At 33.9% G+C, this 22,451-nt stretch overlaps 2 protein-coding genes across 2 annotated transcripts; one reads left to right on the forward strand and one right to left on the reverse strand.

The window, feature by feature from the left end:
- Positions 1-3,279: 3,279 nt before the first annotated feature.
- LOC102624346 (cyclic nucleotide-gated ion channel 4) lies at positions 3,280-8,367 on the forward strand. Its single transcript, XM_006464605.4, has 7 exons — positions 3,280-4,043; positions 4,876-5,091; positions 5,978-6,291; positions 6,641-6,749; positions 6,933-7,169; positions 7,572-7,658; positions 7,774-8,367. Exons 1-7 carry the CDS (start codon positions 3,435-3,437, stop codon positions 8,287-8,289), a joined length of 2,088 nt encoding a protein of 695 aa, XP_006464668.1. The 5' UTR covers positions 3,280-3,434; the 3' UTR covers positions 8,290-8,367.
- An 11,029-nt stretch (positions 8,368-19,396) lies between these two features.
- LOC102624055 (uncharacterized) lies at positions 19,397-20,195 on the reverse strand. The gene is made up of 2 exons (XM_006464604.4): positions 19,930-20,195; positions 19,397-19,851 (listed from the first exon to the last, which is right to left on the reverse strand). Exons 1-2 carry the CDS (start codon positions 20,065-20,067, stop codon positions 19,645-19,647), a joined length of 345 nt encoding a protein of 114 aa, XP_006464667.1. The 5' UTR covers positions 20,068-20,195; the 3' UTR covers positions 19,397-19,644.
- Positions 20,196-22,451: the final 2,256 nt, after the last annotated feature.

Raw genomic sequence — 22,451 nt, forward strand, 5'->3', positions numbered from 1 at the left:
AAAAACAAAAGTCGCGAAGCTGCATGGAAACTGTGTTGCTTAATATTACATGAGAATAAGAACAGACCACAGTCTCTTTCCTCCACTTCATTGCCCTACTCATCTTCTATCTATACGCATTTTCTTTCTTGTTTCTCCATCCTCTTTTATTTTATTTAAATCTTTCTTTTTCATAACGTACCCTCTTCAATTATTAGGCCACATGATCTGGAAATTTCCCTAAAATTAACTTCTTTTTAACACATTAATGGGGCTGGTCTAGGATCACGTTGCTTACTCAAAACTAGAAGATCATTAGCACGAAGAAAGTGTATATTTAATAATTAGTTCATAATGATGAATGGACAAAAGTTATCATAAACAAGTAAATAAAAAATAACCCAAGTATTTTTGTTAATTAATTACTTCATGATATAGACATATATACTATTTCAGTTAAATGATATACTGTATTTTTTCTCATAAATTTGGCCGAGTGATATTAAACAGCTTTCTTTTAAGTAGCCACCTGAATTAGAATCTCTAATTACTTTTTTATCTTTCCATATGAGTTGGATTAACAATTGGTACCACAAATGTGGGTCCTCTAATTATATAAAAGTGTGATTTCTGCCTCTTTAGATGGGACTTGGGAGTACGTGTGGTTGGACATGCTTTTTAAACCATAGCTTATATTCTTTAGTAATTTATTATTATTATTATTATTATTATTATTATTATCATGGGATTTAAATATGGAAAGTGCAACTGGACACGTTGTATATACATACACCAATCAATTTGCGGCGAGATGTGTAGCTGTTTCCTCTAGTTACTCTCGTGAATTTTACCCAAGCTTCCAAAAATATTTTAAGCAAATGGAACTGAGCAATTCATTGGGAGAATTATATGTATGCCTTCATTATTATCATTACTACTACTACTATTATTATTTTGAAAGATATTTAATTGTGGTTAACGAATCTGTTAAACCCCCAAAAAAAAAAAAACAATGTAAACAGTTAGCTTTATTGAGATTTAATATTAATTACCTTCCATTGAGACCGTAGAGGTAACGTAGATCTAAACTTAGTTGATTACTTCTTTCTTTTTTATTTTTTAAACTTGTTTAGCATTTAAGGTCAAGTTAGCCAGCCCCCTCATATGGTCATGGTATCATATTCAGGCAAAACATGATGAATGTGTCATCTCGTACAGTGGATCCTGTGAAACAAGTGAGATGTAGATGGAAGAGAATCCAATGTGAAGATGTTTTATCCAAGTAATCTATGACCGTTCTAACGTAACAATCCAGAACTTTTTACGATAAAGAGATTCATCAAGTATATGGCAATCCGAATATTGGGACCCAAAATGAGTTTACTTTGCATAAGGGAGTATTTGAACTACTGCCACAAGTGTAAGATGGTGGTTTACCACCGGATCCCCATTTTCGTTATCTGGTTTCTTGGCCCAAAAATTAAAAATAATTATTTCCTGAGGTCCTGATACTAGCATTTTAAATGAATAGTAAAATTGATGAATGATTGAAAGGCTTTTAAATACTGTAAAAGTCGCTCAAGTTCAAGTTCTTGTCATCCAGTTTTCAAGTAAGGGTTGATTTGTCAAATAATTCGCCAAAGCAACAGCATAAATTTGATTACAACTTCGTATGGCATATATTTGAACTGACTTTTCTGTTAACGTTTTTTTAAAAAATGAATTGATGATAATATCTGAATAAGAATATAAAATTAATTAAATCTTAACAGTATATTACTATACATACATTTATGGCCGAAAATTATAAATAATTGAGCTCAATACTAAAATTAATCTAGTCATATATCTCTTTTATAGTAATCTTGTTGTGCGTTTAAAAATTATTTTTATTTTAAGGAGAATCTGAGCGTGAATTATTGGTTATTAATATCTGATCTGTTCGATAAAAGCCACTCATAGCAAACCTAAAAAGTAGGGAAATTATCAATCGTATACCCTTAGTTTACTCCGTTATCAAATTTACTACAACACTTTCAGGCTATATCAGTCATCCATCCTAAGTTGACAAAATATATATGCCGTCCACCAAACCGTTAGTTGCCATTTAAATATGATGACGTCAGAGGGGTAATCTAGTCTTTTCATATAATACAAGTGATAATTTAAGGGCATATAGGTGATAATAAGAGATTTTAAGGGTATACAAATAATAATTTTTAAGGGTAAAATCGTCAATTCGTTATTGTTCCGTTAACTTTCAAACGGCAGCTAACGGTTTAGTGGACGACGAATAATTTTTGTCAATTTAAGGTGGACGATTGATACACTCTTAAAGTGTTGTAGTATTTTTTATAAAAATATAAATTTAAGGTATTCGAATGATAATTTCTTAAAAAAGTATGATAAATGCTAAATCATGTCACCCGAAAATCAATTCATTGCTACCCCACCCGTTAATTCGAATCTTCAGCTATTCATATGATTTGACTAGCAAGTCTCACTTAATATTTAAAAATATGTGCCTCCAGGTTATGAGTGAGCATACAATTAATAAACAATGATATTGAGAAACTGAAATTAATTAATGTACTTATGTTTTCAATTAACAGGAAATTAATATGAAGAAACTACTACTATCCCTTTTTTTTTTTTAATGTTTATGTTTGACGCAAATGACCTTTCAAACTACAGATTTCCTTTGATCAGTGAAATTGAAATTAAGGGAAAATAAATTCCCTTGAAGAACAAGCTAAACATATCATATGATTCCAAGTTGGCCTTTTTTATCCTAATAGAAGCCACTTTTGTTCATATTCAACTTTTTAGAAGCATCCGAGCATGCTTTTGAGAACGTGACAGCAAATGAACTGTTTCAAATAAAATGAAATTGTGTAATTAAAACTTGCATGCATATGTGTAAACACTTTGGTGTGAAGTCGCTTTCATCGTCACCGTAACCATTATGATTCAGACACGTGTTTAACGCATCTCTGACGTTAAGCCATCATTAACTTATAATAATAGCCAGCAATGATGCGTCTAATTCCGATATAGAATCAATGATAAAGAGCTGCAGATTTACTGATCACCTAAATTGAAAAATAAGATCCTATAAGGTGAACAAATATTGGCTTGTCTTTGTTTTTATTACTGACAAAGTATTGTAGTAGTGCTGTGTCTCTTGAACATTTATTTTTTATTTTTCACAATAATAATAAAAAATAAATTTCTTCCCTAAGGTGGAAATTTCATTATTAAAGTACAGCGTGGATCAGACACATGACTCGGGGGCAAAATAGTAAATCAATGTACCAAATTTTCGTACTTACACTCACGACCTCTCCTACCTAGCTAGTTACACTCTCTCCAATTATAATGTCCTTTCCTGCAGGCGATACTTCATTTCAAACCTCTAAAAAGTTTCAGTTAATGAAAATCTCTCTCTGATAACAATGGCCAGTACGGAGCAAGAAATCTCACGTGCGGCACGCGTGCAATATTATACAACAACAGACGATGACTCGGACGATAAAGAAGAAGAAGAAGAAGAAATGGTTGACGAGGAAGAACAAGAGGAAGAAGAAGGAGAAGTGGAAGAAAGATGTAAAAATGGGAGGAGAAGGGACATGTTTAGTGGGATTTGTGGGAGAAGGAGAAGGTCAAATTGGTCATTTGGACAAGTGCTGGACCCGAGAGCCAAATGGGTTCAAGAATGGAATAGGGTTTTCCTCTTGGTATGCGCCACTGGCCTCTTCGTCGATCCTCTCTTCTTCTACGCCCTCTCCATAAGCGAAACGTGCATGTGCCTCTTCGTCGACGGCTGGTTCGCCATCACCGTCACCGCCCTCCGGTGCATGACCGACCTCCTGCACGTGTGGAACATGTGGCTTCAGCTCAAGATGACCAAGGCTGCCTACGGCGTTGGTGGTGCAGCCGCAGCCGCTGATGATGAAGATAAGAGGCCCAGAAGTGGGCCCCACTCTCGCTCGGTGGCTCTTCGTTACATGAAGGCCAAGAAGGGTTTCTTCTTCGATCTCTTTGTCATCCTTCCTCTACCTCAGGTATCAATATTGATGCAGCAATAATAATAATAATGAAAACCCACCAAAATTAACTTGTTTAAAAATTCTTAATTAATCAAGTAATTTAATTTAGTTAGTTAATAAATAAATCAATCATTTTCACATTGTCATCATCATCATTGTTATTGTTACCAATTAATGCACCGTACCATAGTCATATTCTGACAGCATATATATTATGGACGGGTACCGTAGAATTATAGCCATTCAATCCAAATAAGCACTTAGCAGCTAGCATCTTCAATTTGAGGTGGAATTAATTAATTAATTTTTTTAATTTTTATTTCTTGTGTACCTAAAATGAGTTGGGGCCTTGAGGGAAGGTGACAAGTGCAAGTCATTTGTCGTTTTATGCATGCAACACAGCAGAGGTAGCAGCAGTACTGATGCGTCTTACACTGGGCAGTAAAGCCAGTAAGAAACATGTGATGTAACTATGTCCTTTTTTGTCAATCATTATAAAGGGTATAATGGTAAATAAACTAATTTAGGAGCGCTTCGAGCTAGAGATGATTTTGGGAAAATCCTTTTCTTTTATTTTTTTAAGCAAATTTGGGGAAACACTCTTTTATCTCTGGACGTTTCTTACTTTTTCATGGTAGAAACTAGAACGTGGTTGGTTTCGAAGGTCATTTTCCTGAGGAAATATATTTTCATCATAATTACACACTTATTAGAAATTAAATAATTTTTGACACAAAATTTTCTATATTGCAAAATTTTTGTTAAGTAAAGAAGGTTGATGATGATAAAGTGAAATTAATGACAAGATTATCAAATTCTCCTTAATTAATTCTTTTTTTGCATGCAGATAGTACTATGGGTTGTGATTCCGGCCCTACTGGAGAGGGGATCAATAACGCTGGTGATGACGGTGTTCTTGATCATGTTCCTCTTCCAATACCTCCCCAAGATTTACCACTCAGTCTGCCTGTTGCGGCGTATGCAAAATCTTTCGGGCTACATCTTTGGAACCGTTTGGTGGGGGATTGTCCTCAACATGATCGCATATTTTGTTGCATCCCACGTAAGTGAATTTCTCATCATTTCTCGTGCTATTACTTTCATTATGAGCTTAGCAAAGCCGTAATTAGATAAGAGCACCTCATAAAACCATGCACCTATTTTACTCGCTTAACAGATAAGAAGGCCCCGCTTCAGTAACTTTCATTACTGAATTTTAACTTTTCATCAGGACTTTTTAATGAAAGCATAATACTTTTTCTTTTTTTTTTTGCTTAGACTACTGCGTCATTTTGTCAGTTAGTCCAAGGATTGAGATATCTGAACGTGTTTCGCTTTTCGGTAAAGCGTGATGAGAAAGAGAATATCATTAATTAAAGCGCCACAAGTCGAAAAGGTTTAAATTAATCCGTTTTATAACCTTAAATATTAGAATTTAAAATATGGGGCTTTCTAGGCTCTACCCAGATTGATTGATTCTCATGCTTAGGGCTTGACTCAATTCAAGGGCCTAATGGGTCCTCCAACTAAAGGAATAAAGATAAAGACAAAAAGATGTGTAACACAATTTGCCAAGAAGTGAAAGCTACAAGACTTGAGCTATCGTGTTTCATGTGAATCCAAGTGGAAATTTCATGGCCAAAATTGCTAAGGGGATCATCGCAGATAGGATGATAATGAATCCTGAATTAAGTAGCTTAAGCCAACCCTCAAATCTTCACTTATGAGATAACTTTTGAGAATGAGTTAGATTCAGGGACCATTCTAATAACCAACTCATAGCGAGTAGAGTTTACATAAGACAAGTTAATAAAATAAAGACTGTCCTGCAGATGAAGTGGGCTATAAATGTTAAAAGAGAATATCTCATATCGGCTGAGAACAAATCCTGTATGACATATATAAAATAAAAAATAAAAAAATATATATACAAAATGGTGTGCATGCAGGCAGCAGGGGCTTGTTGGTATTTGCTGGGAATTCAGAGGTCAGCAAAATGCCTAAGAGAGCAATGCAGAGAAATGAATGGTTGTGATTTGAGATTGTTGTCATGCAAAGAGCCTATTTATTATGGAACAACAGATATGGTGAGAGATAGAGCAAGGCTGGCATGGGCTGAAAACAAGCAAGCAAGATCAACATGCATTGAGAGTTCCAATAATTACGACTATGGTGCTTATAAATGGACTGTTCAACTTGTTACAAACGTCAGTCGTTTGGAGAAGATACTCTTTCCCATCTTTTGGGGCTTGATGACTCTCAGGTAATGTTATATATTTTAACCCAAATTTTATCATTTAGTGCAACTGAGAATGGAGTTCCAGCTTGGGCAGTTTATCTGCCTTAACTTTTTTCCTGACTCCGGACAGATCAATAAAGCAGAAAGAAATACTTAATTCCTTCTTTAGACAAATATAGTAGTGGTAATAGATCTTTAAAGTTTCTTTTCCTTTAAAAAATTTTTAAAAAAAATTCAAAACGTGATCAAATAATTTCCTACCAAATCATTAACTTTATCTTTTTGCTTCATGAATCTTTTTCAATAATTTAAGGAAAAAATATTCTTAGTGCTCTTCTTTATCCTTACTGACAATTTGTGTGTTGGTGAGCAGCACTTTTGGGAATCTGGAGAGCACAACAGAATGGCTAGAAGTAGTTTTCAACATCATCGTTTTAACAAGTGGGCTCCTTCTAGTCACCATGTTGATTGGAAATATAAAGGTATTTATAATGTCATATTTGATTTATAATGTTTCAATTTTAATGTGAACGTACGTAATATTTACAATACATATATATACAGTTATAAACTTAACATTAACATACGTACATACATACATACATACATACATATATATATTTCAAATTAATTGAAAATGCTTGATTGTGGGAATGAAATAATAGGTGTTCTTGCATGCAACAACATCAAAGAAGCAAGCAATGCAATTGAAGATGAGGAACATAGAATGGTGGATGAGGAAAAGGCAATTGCCTCAAGGGTTCAGGCAGCGGGTTCGCAACTACGAGCGGCAGCGATGGGCGGCAATGCGCGGTGTTGATGAGTGTGAGATGATCAGTAACCTCCCTGAGGGCTTAAGAAGGGACATCAAGTATCATCTCTGCTTGGACTTAGTAAGACAGGTAATGTCCATAAACAACTTTTTTTTCTTTTTTCTTGTTTTGAGGGCTGAAACAAAAATTAAATTACTTAAAACATGTGGAAAAGAAAGTTACCGAAGGAGGTAATTTGGGTGGGCTCCACAATGATCTTAATGGGCTGGAGGTTTCCAAATTTTCGAGGGCCACATTTAATTTTTTAAACGGGCCTACACGTTGCCTAATTTTTTTACTATAGATTTTTTTATCTATAAGAATATATATTGAATTGAAAATATAGTATGTGAAAGTAATAGTCATCAAAATATTATGTAAAATTTGGGCAACAAACTTAATTTTAATTCGAAAACGATTAACTCTTAGTTTAACAACCTTTAATTCATGTTTCATTAGATTGCTAAAAATGAACCTTTTTATCTATATCAGGTACCATTGTTCCAACATATGGATGATTTGGTTTTGGAGAATATTTGTGATCGAGTGAAGTCTCTCATATTTACAAAGGGTGAAGTGGTAAGATTCAAATCAAATATACTCATAAATATTACAACAGTTACCAATTAATAATCCGTATTTTTTATGAATATGTATATTTTTATACTCATGATTCATTTGTACACATATGTAGATAACAAAAGAGGGTGACCCAGTACAAAGAATGCTATTTGTAGTAAGAGGGCATCTTCAAAGCAGCCAAATTCTCCACAACAACATCAAAAGTTGCTGCATGTTGGGCCCTGGAAACTTCAGTGGCGATGAGCTTCTATCCTGGTGCCTTCGGAGACCCTTCATCGAAAGGCTACCGCCATCTTCATCTACTTTAATAACCCTGGAAACAACAGAGGCATTTGGCCTGGAAGCCGAAGATGTGAAATATGTGACACAACATTTCAGGTACACGTTTGTTAAGGAGAAAGTGAAGAGAAGTGCCAGGTACTATTCTCCAGGATGGAGAACTTGGGCAGCTGTGGCTATTCAGCTTGCTTGGAGAAGGTACAAGCACCGGTTGACACTCACTTCGCTGTCGTTTATACGTCCGAGAAGGCCTTTGTCCCGGTGTTCGTCGTTGGGGGAGGACAGGCTCAGGCTTTATACGGCTTTGTTAACTTCTCCGAAACCTAACCAAGATGATTTTGATTTCTGAAATTTGTTGGAGGACGTATGGAAGAACTTTGTACTGGAACATATTTTATTCGGAGGAAGAGTTACCAAGATTCCGCTATATTTGTTCTCTCATTGTTTAATTTCAGTGTTTACATAGATAGAAATTAAAATAATAGTAAGCCAGACGGAGGACTCAAGTTGTAACACCCAAATTCCACTAACAAGGCACTACGGTAGAATTGAAGTGAAATTGCATTTCATCAATCTCATTTTTAAAATCACCAAAATAATATCCAATGATAAATGTTCCGAAACCTCCAAAAGAAAATAAGTTTTGAAATAACATATGCTCAAATAAATATCATCCTAAAGGAAGCTAAATTATTCTTAAATTATCAACATAACACTAATCCTCAAAAGTAACTGAGCTCTTATTTTTCCTCCTAAGATCATGAGCTCACATTATCTAACTCTATCTGCAAAAAATGTGATAACGAGGGGTAAATCGTTAACTTGATAAGTAAATTCATGCACAATACTAAAAAAACCATTAAAATATACTTTAATAAAACTTCTTAGACATGAAAAACAATAAGAGAAATTACCTTTGTAAATCATCATTTAACAAGAATAAATCGCATCATTATAAAGCCATTTAAATCCGTTAAACATAACAAAAGCATCTGAAACACTTAAAATATAATTAGCTCATGCCACATAGTATCACCTGTAGACTCGGTGACCCGGTCATATAACATCATTTAGGGTATTGTACCCCACAGGAATCATTAACATTAACATTAACATCAACATCATATGTGCACAAAATTCGGCTAGCCTTCCATAACATAATATCACTACAGACAATGAGCCAAAACATATAAAATCATCCTTAAACTTTTAATCATTTGTAACCTTCTGTAAATTACATTTAAATAATTGATAATTATTTTAAAGTACTTGACTTAAAACAATTTAATAAAAAAATTCATTTTTAAGACAATTTATGAAAAATGTTTTAAATAAATAAAATTTTGTTATAAAACATTTTAAAAATAGTTTTACTTAATAAAATATTGTAATAGACTAAACAAATCAGTTTCATATACTTTTCTTTCAAACATAATACATACCTTGAATCAAAAGTAATTAAATAGTAAAATACATGTACTATACATGCATCTACTTACCTCTATCCTCAATAATAAAAAGAACAGTAACTTCAACCGCAAGCTCACTCTCGTCCTAAAACATCAAGATATATTCTTATCAATATTCTTGCTCATTCTGACCTTGGTATAAATCCAACATAATCAAGTCTAATCATAAGTACTAAACTATCAAAGCTAATCTAAACCTAACCATCCTATACAATCTGATTTTTACCAAGCTAGTCATATGTTGGGAAATTGTAAAAGTTGCAAAAAGAAAACCATAAACATGTGTAGCATTTCATATAAAAATTCAAAAAAAAAAATGAATGAAGGTAAGAAATATATTGCAAAAAGAATTTTACATGTGAATGTCCACACTGTCCAGCAGTGATAAAAACAACGATAGTTGAATTAGAAAATTCATAAAATATTTAATAAAACTCAAAAAAATTAGATCACTTGATTTTACAACAGTAGAAGAAACAATATACCAAATTCCTAGAATTTTTTAAGATGTCAAACCATTTTAAATGAATTTATATTAAGAGACCAACAAACCTGTCCAGGAACTTTCAGGTTCATGTTTCGCATTTCAAAAATTCATAACTTAATGCTCACTCAATGACAATTAGTCAAATAAATTTTAAATCATTGAGAATTCATAGTATTATATGAAAATAAACTTTTTTAGGTCATTATAAAGCCTTTTGGCAGCCTAAAGTAATTTTACCATCAGCCATCGCAATTCTAGAAAGCAGTTTCCAGAACTGCAACAGCCCAACATAATGATTTTTAATAATTTGTATACTCGACCAAATATTATGAAATTAAACATGCAGTAAGTATACATAATGAAGATTGAACAGAAAAATAAACATAATTTTCAGAGATCATTTGGATAGACAGAAAAATTATGAAATTATACATGCTGTTGAAAATCAGAATTTTCTAGCACCACTTTTCCAATTTTGAAAATTCACAACAAATTGATTACTTGGAATCTCTTTGCACATAATATATCCTTGAAAACTTTAGGATGTCTAGTTTATTGTTTTTGTAGCAAAAACTTTTTTGCGGAAGTTGAATAAAAATAAAAGAAAAACAGTAATCAAATCACAGCACTCATGCCTCATAATGTCTAGCTAGTCATTTATGATAAAGAGAACAATGCATGCATTCATCATCAAACACATAAGATTTGAGAACATGTATTAGAGAATGATAATTAACTTAAAACTTATTTCAAATGTGCATAAAAGAAAACCGTAGAATTCTTTGCTTTTATACGATCATTAGGTTAAAAAGTTTTTATCATAGGAAGATAGGAAAAGTTTAAGTTTTATAATAATACTTACTTTTATAAAAATATATTATACGTTAAAGATGATAATCCTTTATATTTTATTTTAGAAAAATAAATTAATAAAAATAGATAAATAAATATAATTATGCCTTTTCTCAAATAATGCTAATTAAAATAAAGTCACTCAAACAAAAGATAAACAATTGAATGGATTAGCATATTTAAATTCAAACATACATGGAACGGGCGTTACACAAATACTTGTTTCCTAACTTTTACTTCAAATGTACTGATTGCTTTGAGGGCCTTCAAGGAATCAGAGGGATATAAAATTGTACTAACAAGCTATATGAGTAAAGTAGAGTGAAATTCACATTTAAAAAAGTGTGTAATTTTACTAATGAAAATAATAATGTTACAAATCTTAATAATATTTGAGCCTGAACTTGTATGTGGTAGTTTCTTTGTAACTACCACATTAAATTAAATATTCATAATTAATGTAATGTGGTTAATCATTAAGTTACCATATTAGTTGGGTCTTAAGTTAGGACTTAAATATTCATAAATTAATTGAGTCTCTAGTTAAATCTCAAATATTCGAATCCCAATCATTGCTCTCAAAACCAATGGGACATGGATGGTTTGTGTTTAAAATTGGTAAACATTAATATTATATAAAATACGGAATCTCTAATTTTATTGATAGTAATTCACTATATTATCAAAGTTACCTAGCTAGTTTAATATTGAATCAATATTTATTCAATCAATCTTCATCAACATACCAATTGGCAAGAGGACTCTTTCTTCACAGGTTCTCTTTCTCTGAAAGAGAATCTAGAATGAAAGTATAGTTCATAGTAGCCCATAGGACAGTGAAGTCGCTCATGAATCTGGGCGTCTCTCTTAGTTTTGAGTTGTTATTTGGGTTGGTGAGTTTTCTTAATTGTAGAAAGGGTGGTAGGTTCTCCAAAAATTATTGGTGCAATTTTATAGAAGGACCAAATGGAAACAGAAGAACTGAATCGTAAGTGTAAAGCAATCTCATTAGAAGAAGAGACTGTGAGTAAAATTGCTATCAGTGATATTATGAAAGTCAAAGGGAGAGAGCTAGTTGATGGTGTTAGCCTATATGGCTATAAATATTGATTTTGACGATAACAAACCACATGTATTTATTAAGTAAAGATTTATGAATTGTGCTTTTATAATAAGAAAATGATGTTATGGAAATAAAGCATTTTGGACTAAAATGAAAGTAATTTTAAAATCTTTGATAGTATTTTAAATTTCAGATTTGGACCTATTTGAAACTATTTAAATATTTTTAGGTCATTCTGTAATTTCACAAAGTTTGGGCGAAGTCATAATTTCATAAAGTTGTGGGATTGAGAAAGCATTATCTAAAATTCTAAAATTGGACCCATTTGCAAATGTTTATAACGTTTTGGGCCATACTATAATTTTATAAAGTTTTGGGGTCAAATTAAAAATATTAGAAAATTTTCACTGTAGCAGGTTACTATAGCAAGCGGCTTACTGGTTTCAGAAAATCGGAAATCCAGATTCGGGACAGTAAGCATCCAGAACGAAAACGGCTTACCGGATTCCTGAATCCGGCAAACCGGTTAGGCAAAATAACCGGATTCCTTAACGGTAACATAAATCCGGCTTACCGGATTCTATAAAACGGCAAACCGGATAGCCCAGAATGTGAGTAACGGCTAGTTTTCGAGCTCAAGCTATAAGAACTCAAATCCAACTCATTTTGAAGCTCTCCAACAATCAAGAACAAAAAGCACACGTGATATCTTGAGCCTTCAACTTGTAAAACACAATTCATTGAATCATTCATTGTTCTTCATCTTTGAATATCTACTCATTGAGTGAGTTTCATTGTATCTTTCATTTCTTCAATTCATTTGTAAGAGTTTGAGTGTGTGAGACACTTGAGTAAAGAGATTGGGAGATAATCTCTTTGTTGTAAAGGTTTATTGACACCTCGAAGTCAATTGTAATCGTTGAAGCCTTGGAAAGACTTGGATAGTGAAATCCTCGAGCTTGGATTGCTTGGAGGTGTGGACGTAGGCGGGGATTACCGAACCACGTAAAAATTCGTGTGTTTGTTTATCTTCTCCCTTACTCTTTAGTTATTGTACCATTATTGAACTTATTGCTTTAAATTATTGTTAAGACATTAGATTGCTTGTTGTGTTGATTTGTTAGGATAAATTTTAAAAATCCAATTCACCCCCCCTCTTGGGTTGCACACTTGTATTTCAGATGGGTGCTTGCTTGATAGAGTTTTGCATCCAAGAGGTGTCAACAGAGAGGGACTTAAGTCAACATTGCAGCAAGTATGGAGAACAGCAGCTGAGGTAAAGATTGAAAGTTTGGGAAGTAAGATGTTCATGTTCAAATTTACCCTTGAAGCAGATAAGGGGAGAGTTTTAGCAGGACGGCCTTGGCACTTTGAGCTTGCTCTAGTAGTCCTTAAGGAACCAAGTGGTATAAGGGAGATAACAAAACAATCATTTACTCATTCAGCCTTCTGGGTGCAATTCCATAATGTCCCAGTTGGATGCATGGAACAAGGAACAATTAAAGTCCTGGGAGAAGCAATTTGGATAGTAGAAGAAGTTGATGCAGATGAAGATGAAGAATGCATTGGTCAATATGCTAGAGCGAGAATATCAATTGACATCGCACGACCACTTAAAAAAATCATTTATTTATAGTACGAATGTCAAGATGACATTTCAATTCCAGTTGTTTATGAAAGACTACCAGATTTTTGCTACTATTGTGGATCATTGCACATTCATACAAGGAAGGTGATAAGTACAAGGGGCAACCGAAAGATAAACTTGCGTATGGGGTGTAGATGCAAGCAGTTTAATTATTTGAGAGATCTAGAACAAACATAAACAATGAAAGAGAACAGAAAGCTGATGGCAAGAAAATCAACCCTCCAACAAAGATTGGGCATGAGAACTATAGAGGCAACTCAACCCCCAACACCAGCAGTTCAATTAATCCAATAGGGCTAACGCAGCCTGAAAAATTATCAAGTTCAAATCAAGAAGATAAACATGTGGTAGAGAATGAAAAAAGCAACGAAGAGGGAGTAAGTGAAGCCCAATTAATGCATAGTTTACAAGGCTCAAGAAAGCAGCTAATAGATTGCAATAAGCAATCCCTAGTAGCTGTCAAAGCAAATTCCCCTGGGAAGATGAGCAGTGACGCGGGAAAAATAAATGAAAATAAGAGGGAAAATGAAGATTTTGTCATGGATGAAAATCTTATTAATATGGGCTTGAAGCCAAAGATCAGTGGAAATGGGCCAAAGGTAACTCAATTACAGCCAACAAACGTAGATGGAAATATTAGGCTCGTGCCCAAAGGGAGAAGAGTGCAAATATCCAACGAATATTATTGGCTAAAAGGTTTTAAAATAGTTAATCCGTTTAAGCCAACACAAAAGCAAGTGCAGTATCATTCACCTCCAACAAAACTCAAGTTGAAATAGGAAGCACTGTCAACAAAGGATATGAAGACAGCAATGCCAGTAGTTACAAATATATTGGCTAAGGCTAGTGGCCATCCCCACTGACAACCATGAAAATCTTTAGCTGAAATGTGTGAGATTTAGGGAAATCCTGGACGTTTTTAGCCCTATAAAAAATTCTCTAACAACATAGGCCAAAAATTATGTTTGTGTGTGAAACATAATTAACATCTATGAAAATGTCAGAAGTAAGCAAGAAGTTGAAGTTTGAAAGTTGTTGGGCTGTTAGTAAAAATGGTAGGGTAGGTGGATTGGCAATACTCTAGAATAATAATGTTAATGTGCGCATCACTTCATTCAGTAGTCACCATATTGATACTTAAGTTCAAAGTGGGAATGACAACTGGATGAAATGCACAGGGATATATGAACATCCAGAAATAAGACTAAAGAAGCATACATGGACATTGTTAAGGAGGTTAGCAAGTTTGTTTGATACTCCTTAATTTTGCTTTGGTGCTTTCAATGAAATTTTGCATTTAAATGAGAAAATAAGTGGCAATGACAGAAACTTAAGTATGATCAGGGAGTTTAAAGAAGCTTTGCAAGATTGCAACCTAATAGACTTAGGCTGTAAAGGTTATCCTATTACTTAGGGTAATGGTAGATATGTCTATGATTTTGTTGAGGAGAGCCTATACCGATTTTTATTTAATAAGAAGTGGAGTGATAGATATGATGATTGTGTTGCCATTAATTTGGAAATGTGGACCTCTGACTATTGCCCTGTATTGATGGAGGTGCAAGAAAAAGGAGCGGGCTAAGCTATATGAGAAGAAACGCTTTAAGAGTTCATTATGAGGATATGTTGAGTGCTTATAAAGCTTGTAAAGATATAATTGAAAGGGAATTGAGTAAGCATAGTAGTTGGAGTCATATTAACCCTTCAATTATTCAAGTAAACAAGTGAGGCTTTAATGGAGCAGCTGAAACATTGGAGCATAGAAGAATTTGGTGGGAGACAAAAGAAGCTAGAAAAGCTACTGGACAGATTAAAGGAATTGAGATTCAATGGGATGTAGTACAATAATGGAGAGGAGATTAAGTGTGTCAAAAGACAGATTCATAATTTGCTAATTGATGAAGAAATCTATTGGAAGCAAATATCTCGAGCTGACTGGCTGAAAGAGGGTGATAAAAATATTAAGTACTTTCATGCAAAACCTTCATCACGGAAAATGAAAACAATATATGAGGCATTGAAGATAGCCAAGGGAACTGGACAGAAAATGATGAGGAAGTGGAAAAAGAGTTTTGTGATTATTTTGCCAAATTGTTCTCAACATCCAATCTAAAACAAAAGCAGGTGGAAGTAATTTTAGAATGAATGGTTTCAAAAGTTATTGAGAAGATGAATGAACAACTACAATAGCCTTTCACTAAAAAGAAGATTTTTAAAGCTTTATCACAAATATGCCCTACTAAGGCCTTGGGACTTGATTGCTTTCTACCAGAAGAATTGGAAATTGGTTTACATTGGTGTAGTGTCCACATGCCTTCATATCCTAAATGAGCAAGGTACAATAGCTTCTCTCAATCACACTTACATTGCTTTAATACGAAAGGTCAAAAAGCTTAAGAAGGTGACTGAATTTAGGCCTATAAGCTTATATAATGTGATTTATAGAATTGTTACTAAAACCATAACAAATAGGCTTAAATGCATTCTTCACCAAGTTATTTCCCCAACACAGAGTGCCTTTATCCCAAATAGGCTCATAACTAATAATATTATTAGGGGTTATGAATGTCTTTACAAGATTAGGCACAGTAAAAGGAAGAGAAATAGACTTGTAGCTTTAAAACTTAATATTAGTAAGGCCTATAATAGAGTGGAATGACTGTTCTTAAAGCAAATAATGATGAAGTTAGGTTTTGCTTAATCTTGGGTAAACCTAATTATGAGATGCATCATAACATTTTCATTCTTTGTTATTATCAATGGAACAACTAAAGATATAATTCACCCTCAAAGAGGCCTAAGGCAGGACTGCCTTCTTTCTCCTTATTTGCTATATGTGCAGAGCCATTTTCAAACATATTGTTATGAGTAGAAGGAAAAGGCTTAATACATGGGCTGAAATTCAATAGATATATCATCATTTCACACATTTTGTTTGCTAATGATAATCTTATCTTTACAAGAGCCTCAATAGAAGACTGTCAACATCTTAAGAAAATCTTTTATTGCTATACTTGATACATCAAGCCATTTGTTCAACTATGACAAATCCTCAATGTTTTTCAGCAGTAACACAAACAATAGAGTATCTTTAGTAATTAAGAACATATTCTAACTCAATGTTGTCTTTATACATGAGAAGTATTTAGGGCTATCATCCATGATTGGAAAGAAAAGGAAAGGTTTTTCAATGATATCAAGCTAAGAGTAATGAGCAAGATTACTAGCTGGCAACAAAAATTCTTCTTAAGTGGGGGTAAGGAAGTACTTATTAAGGCAGTAGCTCAGGCTATTCCAACCTATGCAATGAGTGTCTTTAAACTTCCATTGGACATCTGTGTTGATATCCAACAAGCTATTGCTAGATTTTGGTAAAGTAATAACAAGGATAAAAGAAGGATCCATTGGACGAGATAAGAGAGATTGAGCCAAGCCCTGCAAAGGGGAGGGTTGGGATTTAGAGATTTTGCAAGTAAACTGGATGCCAAGACCAATATCCTTCAAACTAGTTTCCCCTCCATTTTTTTCCAATGGATGCTACTGTCTCAAAGTTGATTAATGCTGACAATCAATGGGATGAAGGCCTGATTTATCAATACTTTGTGAAAGAATATGCAAATATTATTACGAGAATCCCTCTACCTAGTAGTCCAATGGCAAATCAAATACTTTGGCACTATGATAAAAAAAAAAAGAAATTATTCTGTAAAAAGTGAATATTATGTGGCATTGAAGATTAATTTTTAAGATCTTCCAAGTTGCTCTGAGCAGAAAGCATATCAATGGTCTATCATTTGGACTATGTCTTTGCTAGAAAAAAAAATCAAATTTTTTATATGGCGAGCAGCAAAGAACCTTCTCCCAGCAGCTGAGAACCTGTGGAGGAGAAAAATCTTAGCCCAACCTTTGTGCCAAATCTGTGAGAATAGCATGGAGACCGCGTTTCATGCACTAGTGGATTGTAAGTCAGCATGAAAAATTTAGAAAACGACTCAGGTTGCAGAGGAAATTAGGCATATTGCAGATTAAGACATTCTCAGCATAATGCATGCTTTGGCAAAAAGAATAGGCAAAGCTGATACATAAATTATGGTGGCATTATTTTGGGTAACTTGGAGTGCAAGAAACCATGCTTTGTTGAAAGGAAAAAGAGAAAACCCTCGCATATCAGCGGCTAAAGCTGAAGCAGTTGTTGATTCATTCAAAATCAACACTAGCTCTTAAGGCTGATTAGAAAAAGCAAACACAAATATGCTAGAGCCTTTCTCCATCAAATTGGTGTAGAGTTAATGAGGATGCTGCCATTAATTCTGAGGAACAACATGCAGGTTTGGGCAATGCCATAAGGAATGCCAACAAAAATCTTGTAGCAACTGCAATTAAGATCACAAAGTTTTATAGTAATGTAGCCTTTGCAAAAGCCAAAGCTATGAATTGGGGTCTGGACGTAGCTAGTAATGGAGGCTTGTCATCTATAATTATTGAATCAGACTTTCAAGAGATAATTCATTTTGTCAATAGTAGGAAGAGCAGCAGAACTGAGATCTAATGGGAAATTGCTGACATGCAAAGTAAGATGAAGGGTTTTAATGCTATTAAAGTCCAACATACTCCAAGACCTTGCAAGGTCATTCCTCATTCTCTAACTAGACTAACTTTAGAGAAAGGTGAAACTATTGTATGGGTAGAATCATACCCTTCAAAAAATGTATCTTTTTAGCTTTATGAATGAACGAAGTTTATTTTCTCTAAAAAAAAATTATTCAATCAAGAAAACAAGTTGTACTACCTAATGCCATACATATTAATTGAAAATGCCAATTTCATAATAATAGTTTATTCCCTTTGTTAGAACCAATTAACCACCAAGATTAATTTGGAACCCCCAAGATCCACTCTAAGAAACTTGATCTTTAACTAGACTTAACACTAGACTGAGTTTGAGAAGAAATTTGGTTTGGTAACTGGAATCAATCACAAATCAAAAGCAAAAATAGAAAGAACAGATCACACACTGCACCAAGACTTATAGTGGTTCGGTCATTTTCTTGCCTACATCCACTGGGAAAAGAGAAGCAAGCTTTCATTGATTTCAGAGATTACAAGTTACAAAGATGAAGAGTACATGTAACTGAATTGCTACCCCCTAGTAACAGATCATAGGACCTTTTATACTTCCCGTAGAATCATCTAGAAGGACCTCAAATAACCAGCTCACGCTTCTGGGTTTTCCAGCTGCATCCCGCGTGAATTAACAGAATTAACAGCTTCTTGAATTTGCTTAAGGACACTTGTCACAAGCTCATATAATCTGCTACTCAAAACGCATATGAGGCTGCCGTTTGGATTAGTGAAACACGTGATGGATCATGTGCGTGACTAATGCACCAGCCGACATAGCATTTGTATCACACAACTCCTCTGAACTTCAATGACCCAACATGTCGTTACTTTTTCTGACAAGCAAGTGACACGTCATACACATTCCCAAGTCCAGATTTGAGCTTCACCTCTTCAACACCCTCATACAGCTAGCCATATTCATATCTCAAAAACAAGCCTAATGTTAACCAAACAAAAGAAGTGAACGGATAAGAAAGATTAAAGGTGAAGTTAGATTGATGCAAGAGAAAATGAATTTTCACAGTTTGTGCCCCCATTAACTAGAATTTTCATTGAGTCATCGATTCTCATATAGACTAAAATTATTGTTTGCGCTTGTTGTCACGAGTGGAGGATTCCAGATATACATATATGTGGTGGACGATAAACAATGAACTGAACGTTTGTATATCACACAAATTATTTTGACTTGAACAGTGCCGATCTTCTTATAAAACAGTTACAAAACTGTGGGCATGCATGGCTAAAATAACCATAAATACCTAGAATATAACACAAAATTTACCAAGAACTAAAAATTAATTCACTTTAGCATTTTTAAACCTCAAGCACAATTTTTTTTCCACAATTTCTCTTAATTTAACAACGCATTTTATTTACTCATGTAGGCTAATAAAATATACTGTACAAAACTGAACGGGTGAATATATAATTTAAACTAAAAACACGTATATATTTTTTTCGCTCTTTTACTTCTTGGTCTTTCTAGTCTACACTACTAATTAAGACAGGATACAAGAGAGACCAAGGGAGCTGCAATACTGAAGTTTCAAAAACATTAATTAAGCTTGTACTGTCTCTACAGCTAATTTGGCAAACTGATTTGCTTCATCATCGTCGCTCCCTGGAGCAGCAGAGCCCCTGAAGAGCAAAATCGCAAGGCTACCAACACGAAAGTAGATGAAATTCCCATAACAATGTGTGACAAATGAACCAAAATCAGTCCCCACAATGCATTGCCATCCAGTCCCATACGCCTTATCAAATTCCTGCCCATCAAACACAAACTATTAAGCCACAACAACAATATATAAGAAAAATTGCACATGTTCACTAGCATAAAATACCTTTTTAATGAAGCGTGCAATTTCGGTGGGTTCGGTGACATCAAAGAAATCGAGCGCTTTTGCTGCCAAATCAAGTGCATCTTGCTGCATGGTTTCAAGCATGTCAGTCTCACCAATCACTGCTTTGCCTTCTAACATGGCTAGCTAATGCAAAAGGGTTTACAAAATTTTATCTTAAAAAAGAACTAGTGCTAGCGAATTAAAATTGGCTGAAATATGAAGCTGGGTAGTGGAGATTATATTGAGTTTGCTTGGAGAATAAAAGCTTGGTGGTGGTAGTGGGTCAATTAAACACGTATTGGATTCTGTGTATGTGGCCAGCAACAACAGATGCTGTGGGGTCATGCCTATGGGCAAGTTGATTCTGATTACAATTATGGACACTTTTGATTGATCAAATTGCATTGATCAATGGCTGCATTAGTACATGAATTATTATAGAGCTACATGCACGAGGAAAATTACAAAGTGTTTTATGTATATATGATCCAATTTTATCTATAGGGATGTACAAGTGGCGCGCCCTTTGTGGTACTCCAATGAGATCTTGCCATGTGTTGGCGGGCCAAATGCAATCAGACGAGTAAATTTTTGTCCAGTTTGTAATGGTCCATGCAAATGTGAGGGAAAATGACAGAGGTTGAGGTCGAAACGGCTAAGTGCTAGAAATCTCATTGTTGTTTATTAGGAATATGAAACGTATGTTGAATTGTTGACCTGTTAATTAGTTCTAAAGCACAGGAAATTACTTTTATGTAATAAGCACGTTGATTTCGTCTATTTCTTAAGTTGAGAGGTCGAGTCTTTTTTATTTATAAGATATATTTTTCTTATTCTTTTTATTTTTTATAGGTTTTTAGATTGAACTTCACTTTTAAATATCCTAAATTTTTTATCTTCAAACGCCATCTCAAACACCGTGGTATTCATCAATTGATTGGTGAGAATAATACAATTAATTCACTGAAATCTTATAAAAAATAGTAATGCTACACATCTCAAATTTTTTATCCTAAAAAATATCCCAAATGATGTGTCATTAATTGAGTAGTTGGTGAGATAATACAATTAATTCACTTGGATATTGTAAAGAATTATCAACCACTCAATTAATGACACTATTGAATACCATACTATTTGGGATGAAATTTGGGATAAAAAAATTATAATGTCTATCATTACTCATATTAAATAAAGGATTAGAATTCTCTCCTAACCTGAGATATTCTGTATTTTTAAAAATCATAGGTTATGGATAAGGATCCTTCATGATAATCATATTTAAGTTTTGAAAAATTTGACACACATACACTTTAATTTATGCACTATTAAGATTTATTTAATTATTATATTCTCCTTGATTAGCTATTAATCATGCAGTATATAAATATATTTACTCAAATAAAACATTGGATTGGGAGAGAATTCTGATGTAACATGACAAATACCTGCCACAAAACTACACCACAGGTCTCAGTGGATGATTTATAGATAGAAAGTGGCGAGATGATGTGCATGAAAGGAGTTGGAAAAGAAAAGATAAGGGCATCAACGTATCACTGATTCATTGGAGCAAGCTAAAATGTATGAAGATTTTTACCAATTTCCGATGTTCATTTGCGGTCCATTCATGTCCCGCAATCAGGTAACCAATCAAGAGGAACCACTTCGCAGTTTAAGAAGGACCGACTATCGAGAGATCTCACAGCAATCGAGCAATGAGTTTTACTCGATTTTAATTTCGACATCTTACATATACAACTCTTTCGACTCTTTCAAATACATCTTATTAGGTTTTTTCAATTTTCAGTCAATTTTTTTATTTATTTATTGTATATTGTAAGATGATCATTTCTTGGATATATAACTGAAATTGGTTAGATAAAAATGAAATAAATTAACGAGCAAAATCTAATACCTTCTAATTAATTAGGTGGAATTCGAATCACTCTATTTTTTTGTTTTTTTGGTGATTATTAATTTTCCTGAGGAAAACTCTCTGGGGAAGTCATATTCAAAAGATAAAATTAAAAATACAACTTTTACGGGGACATTTGATAAAGAATTAATCTCTTCAATCATCACAAATCAGCAGTAACATCAGCAATTATCATCATCACATGATCAATAGCTTTCAAATACATACAATCTCCTAAATCTACTCTTCCTGTCACGGCAAAAAGAACAGGCTTCGGCAAATCAGAATCTTCCTACATTGATAGCCTGATCAAAGACTCCTTGACAGGCTCTGCAACGGTCCCAAATTGCTACATCTTAATCAATCAAAAATATTGCCTACTTGCCTAGCTATATATGGTAATAAGGTTCCTAAACGTTTGTACGTAACTTTCTTTTCCTTAATTATTTAGCTATATACATGGCATTTTGTTAGTGGGTTGCTGGTTCCAAAGTCATAGGTCTAAGTATAACGCCTAAGTTCAAGTACTTTTGCTATATCAAACTATTCTATGGACAAAATGATAAAACCGGTGGTTGGTGTGGGGGGGTTGGGGTTGGGGTGG

The sequence above is a fragment of the Citrus sinensis genome, chromosome 9, assembly GCF_022201045.2.
Source record: "Citrus sinensis cultivar Valencia sweet orange chromosome 9, DVS_A1.0, whole genome shotgun sequence".
NCBI lineage: Eukaryota > Viridiplantae > Streptophyta > Magnoliopsida > Sapindales > Rutaceae > Citrus > Citrus sinensis.

Bases quoted from the DNA above. Each gene is read 5' to 3' on its own strand.
- LOC102624055 (XM_006464604.4), bottom strand. From the start codon at position 20,067: ATGTTAGAAGGCAAAGCAGTGATTGGTGAGACTGACATGCTTGAAACC. The intron at 19,852-19,929 runs GTATTTTATGCT...TTTGATGGGCAG, and splicing joins TTGCACGCTTCATTAAAAAG to GAATTTGATAAGGCGTATGG.
- LOC102624346 (XM_006464605.4), top strand. From the start codon at position 3,435: ATGGCCAGTACGGAGCAAGAAATCTCACGTGCGGCACGCGTGCAATAT. The intron at 5,092-5,977 runs GTAAGTGAATTT...GTGTGCATGCAG, and splicing joins CATATTTTGTTGCATCCCAC to GCAGCAGGGGCTTGTTGGTA. The intron at 6,750-6,932 runs GTATTTATAATG...ATGAAATAATAG, and splicing joins TGTTGATTGGAAATATAAAG to GTGTTCTTGCATGCAACAAC.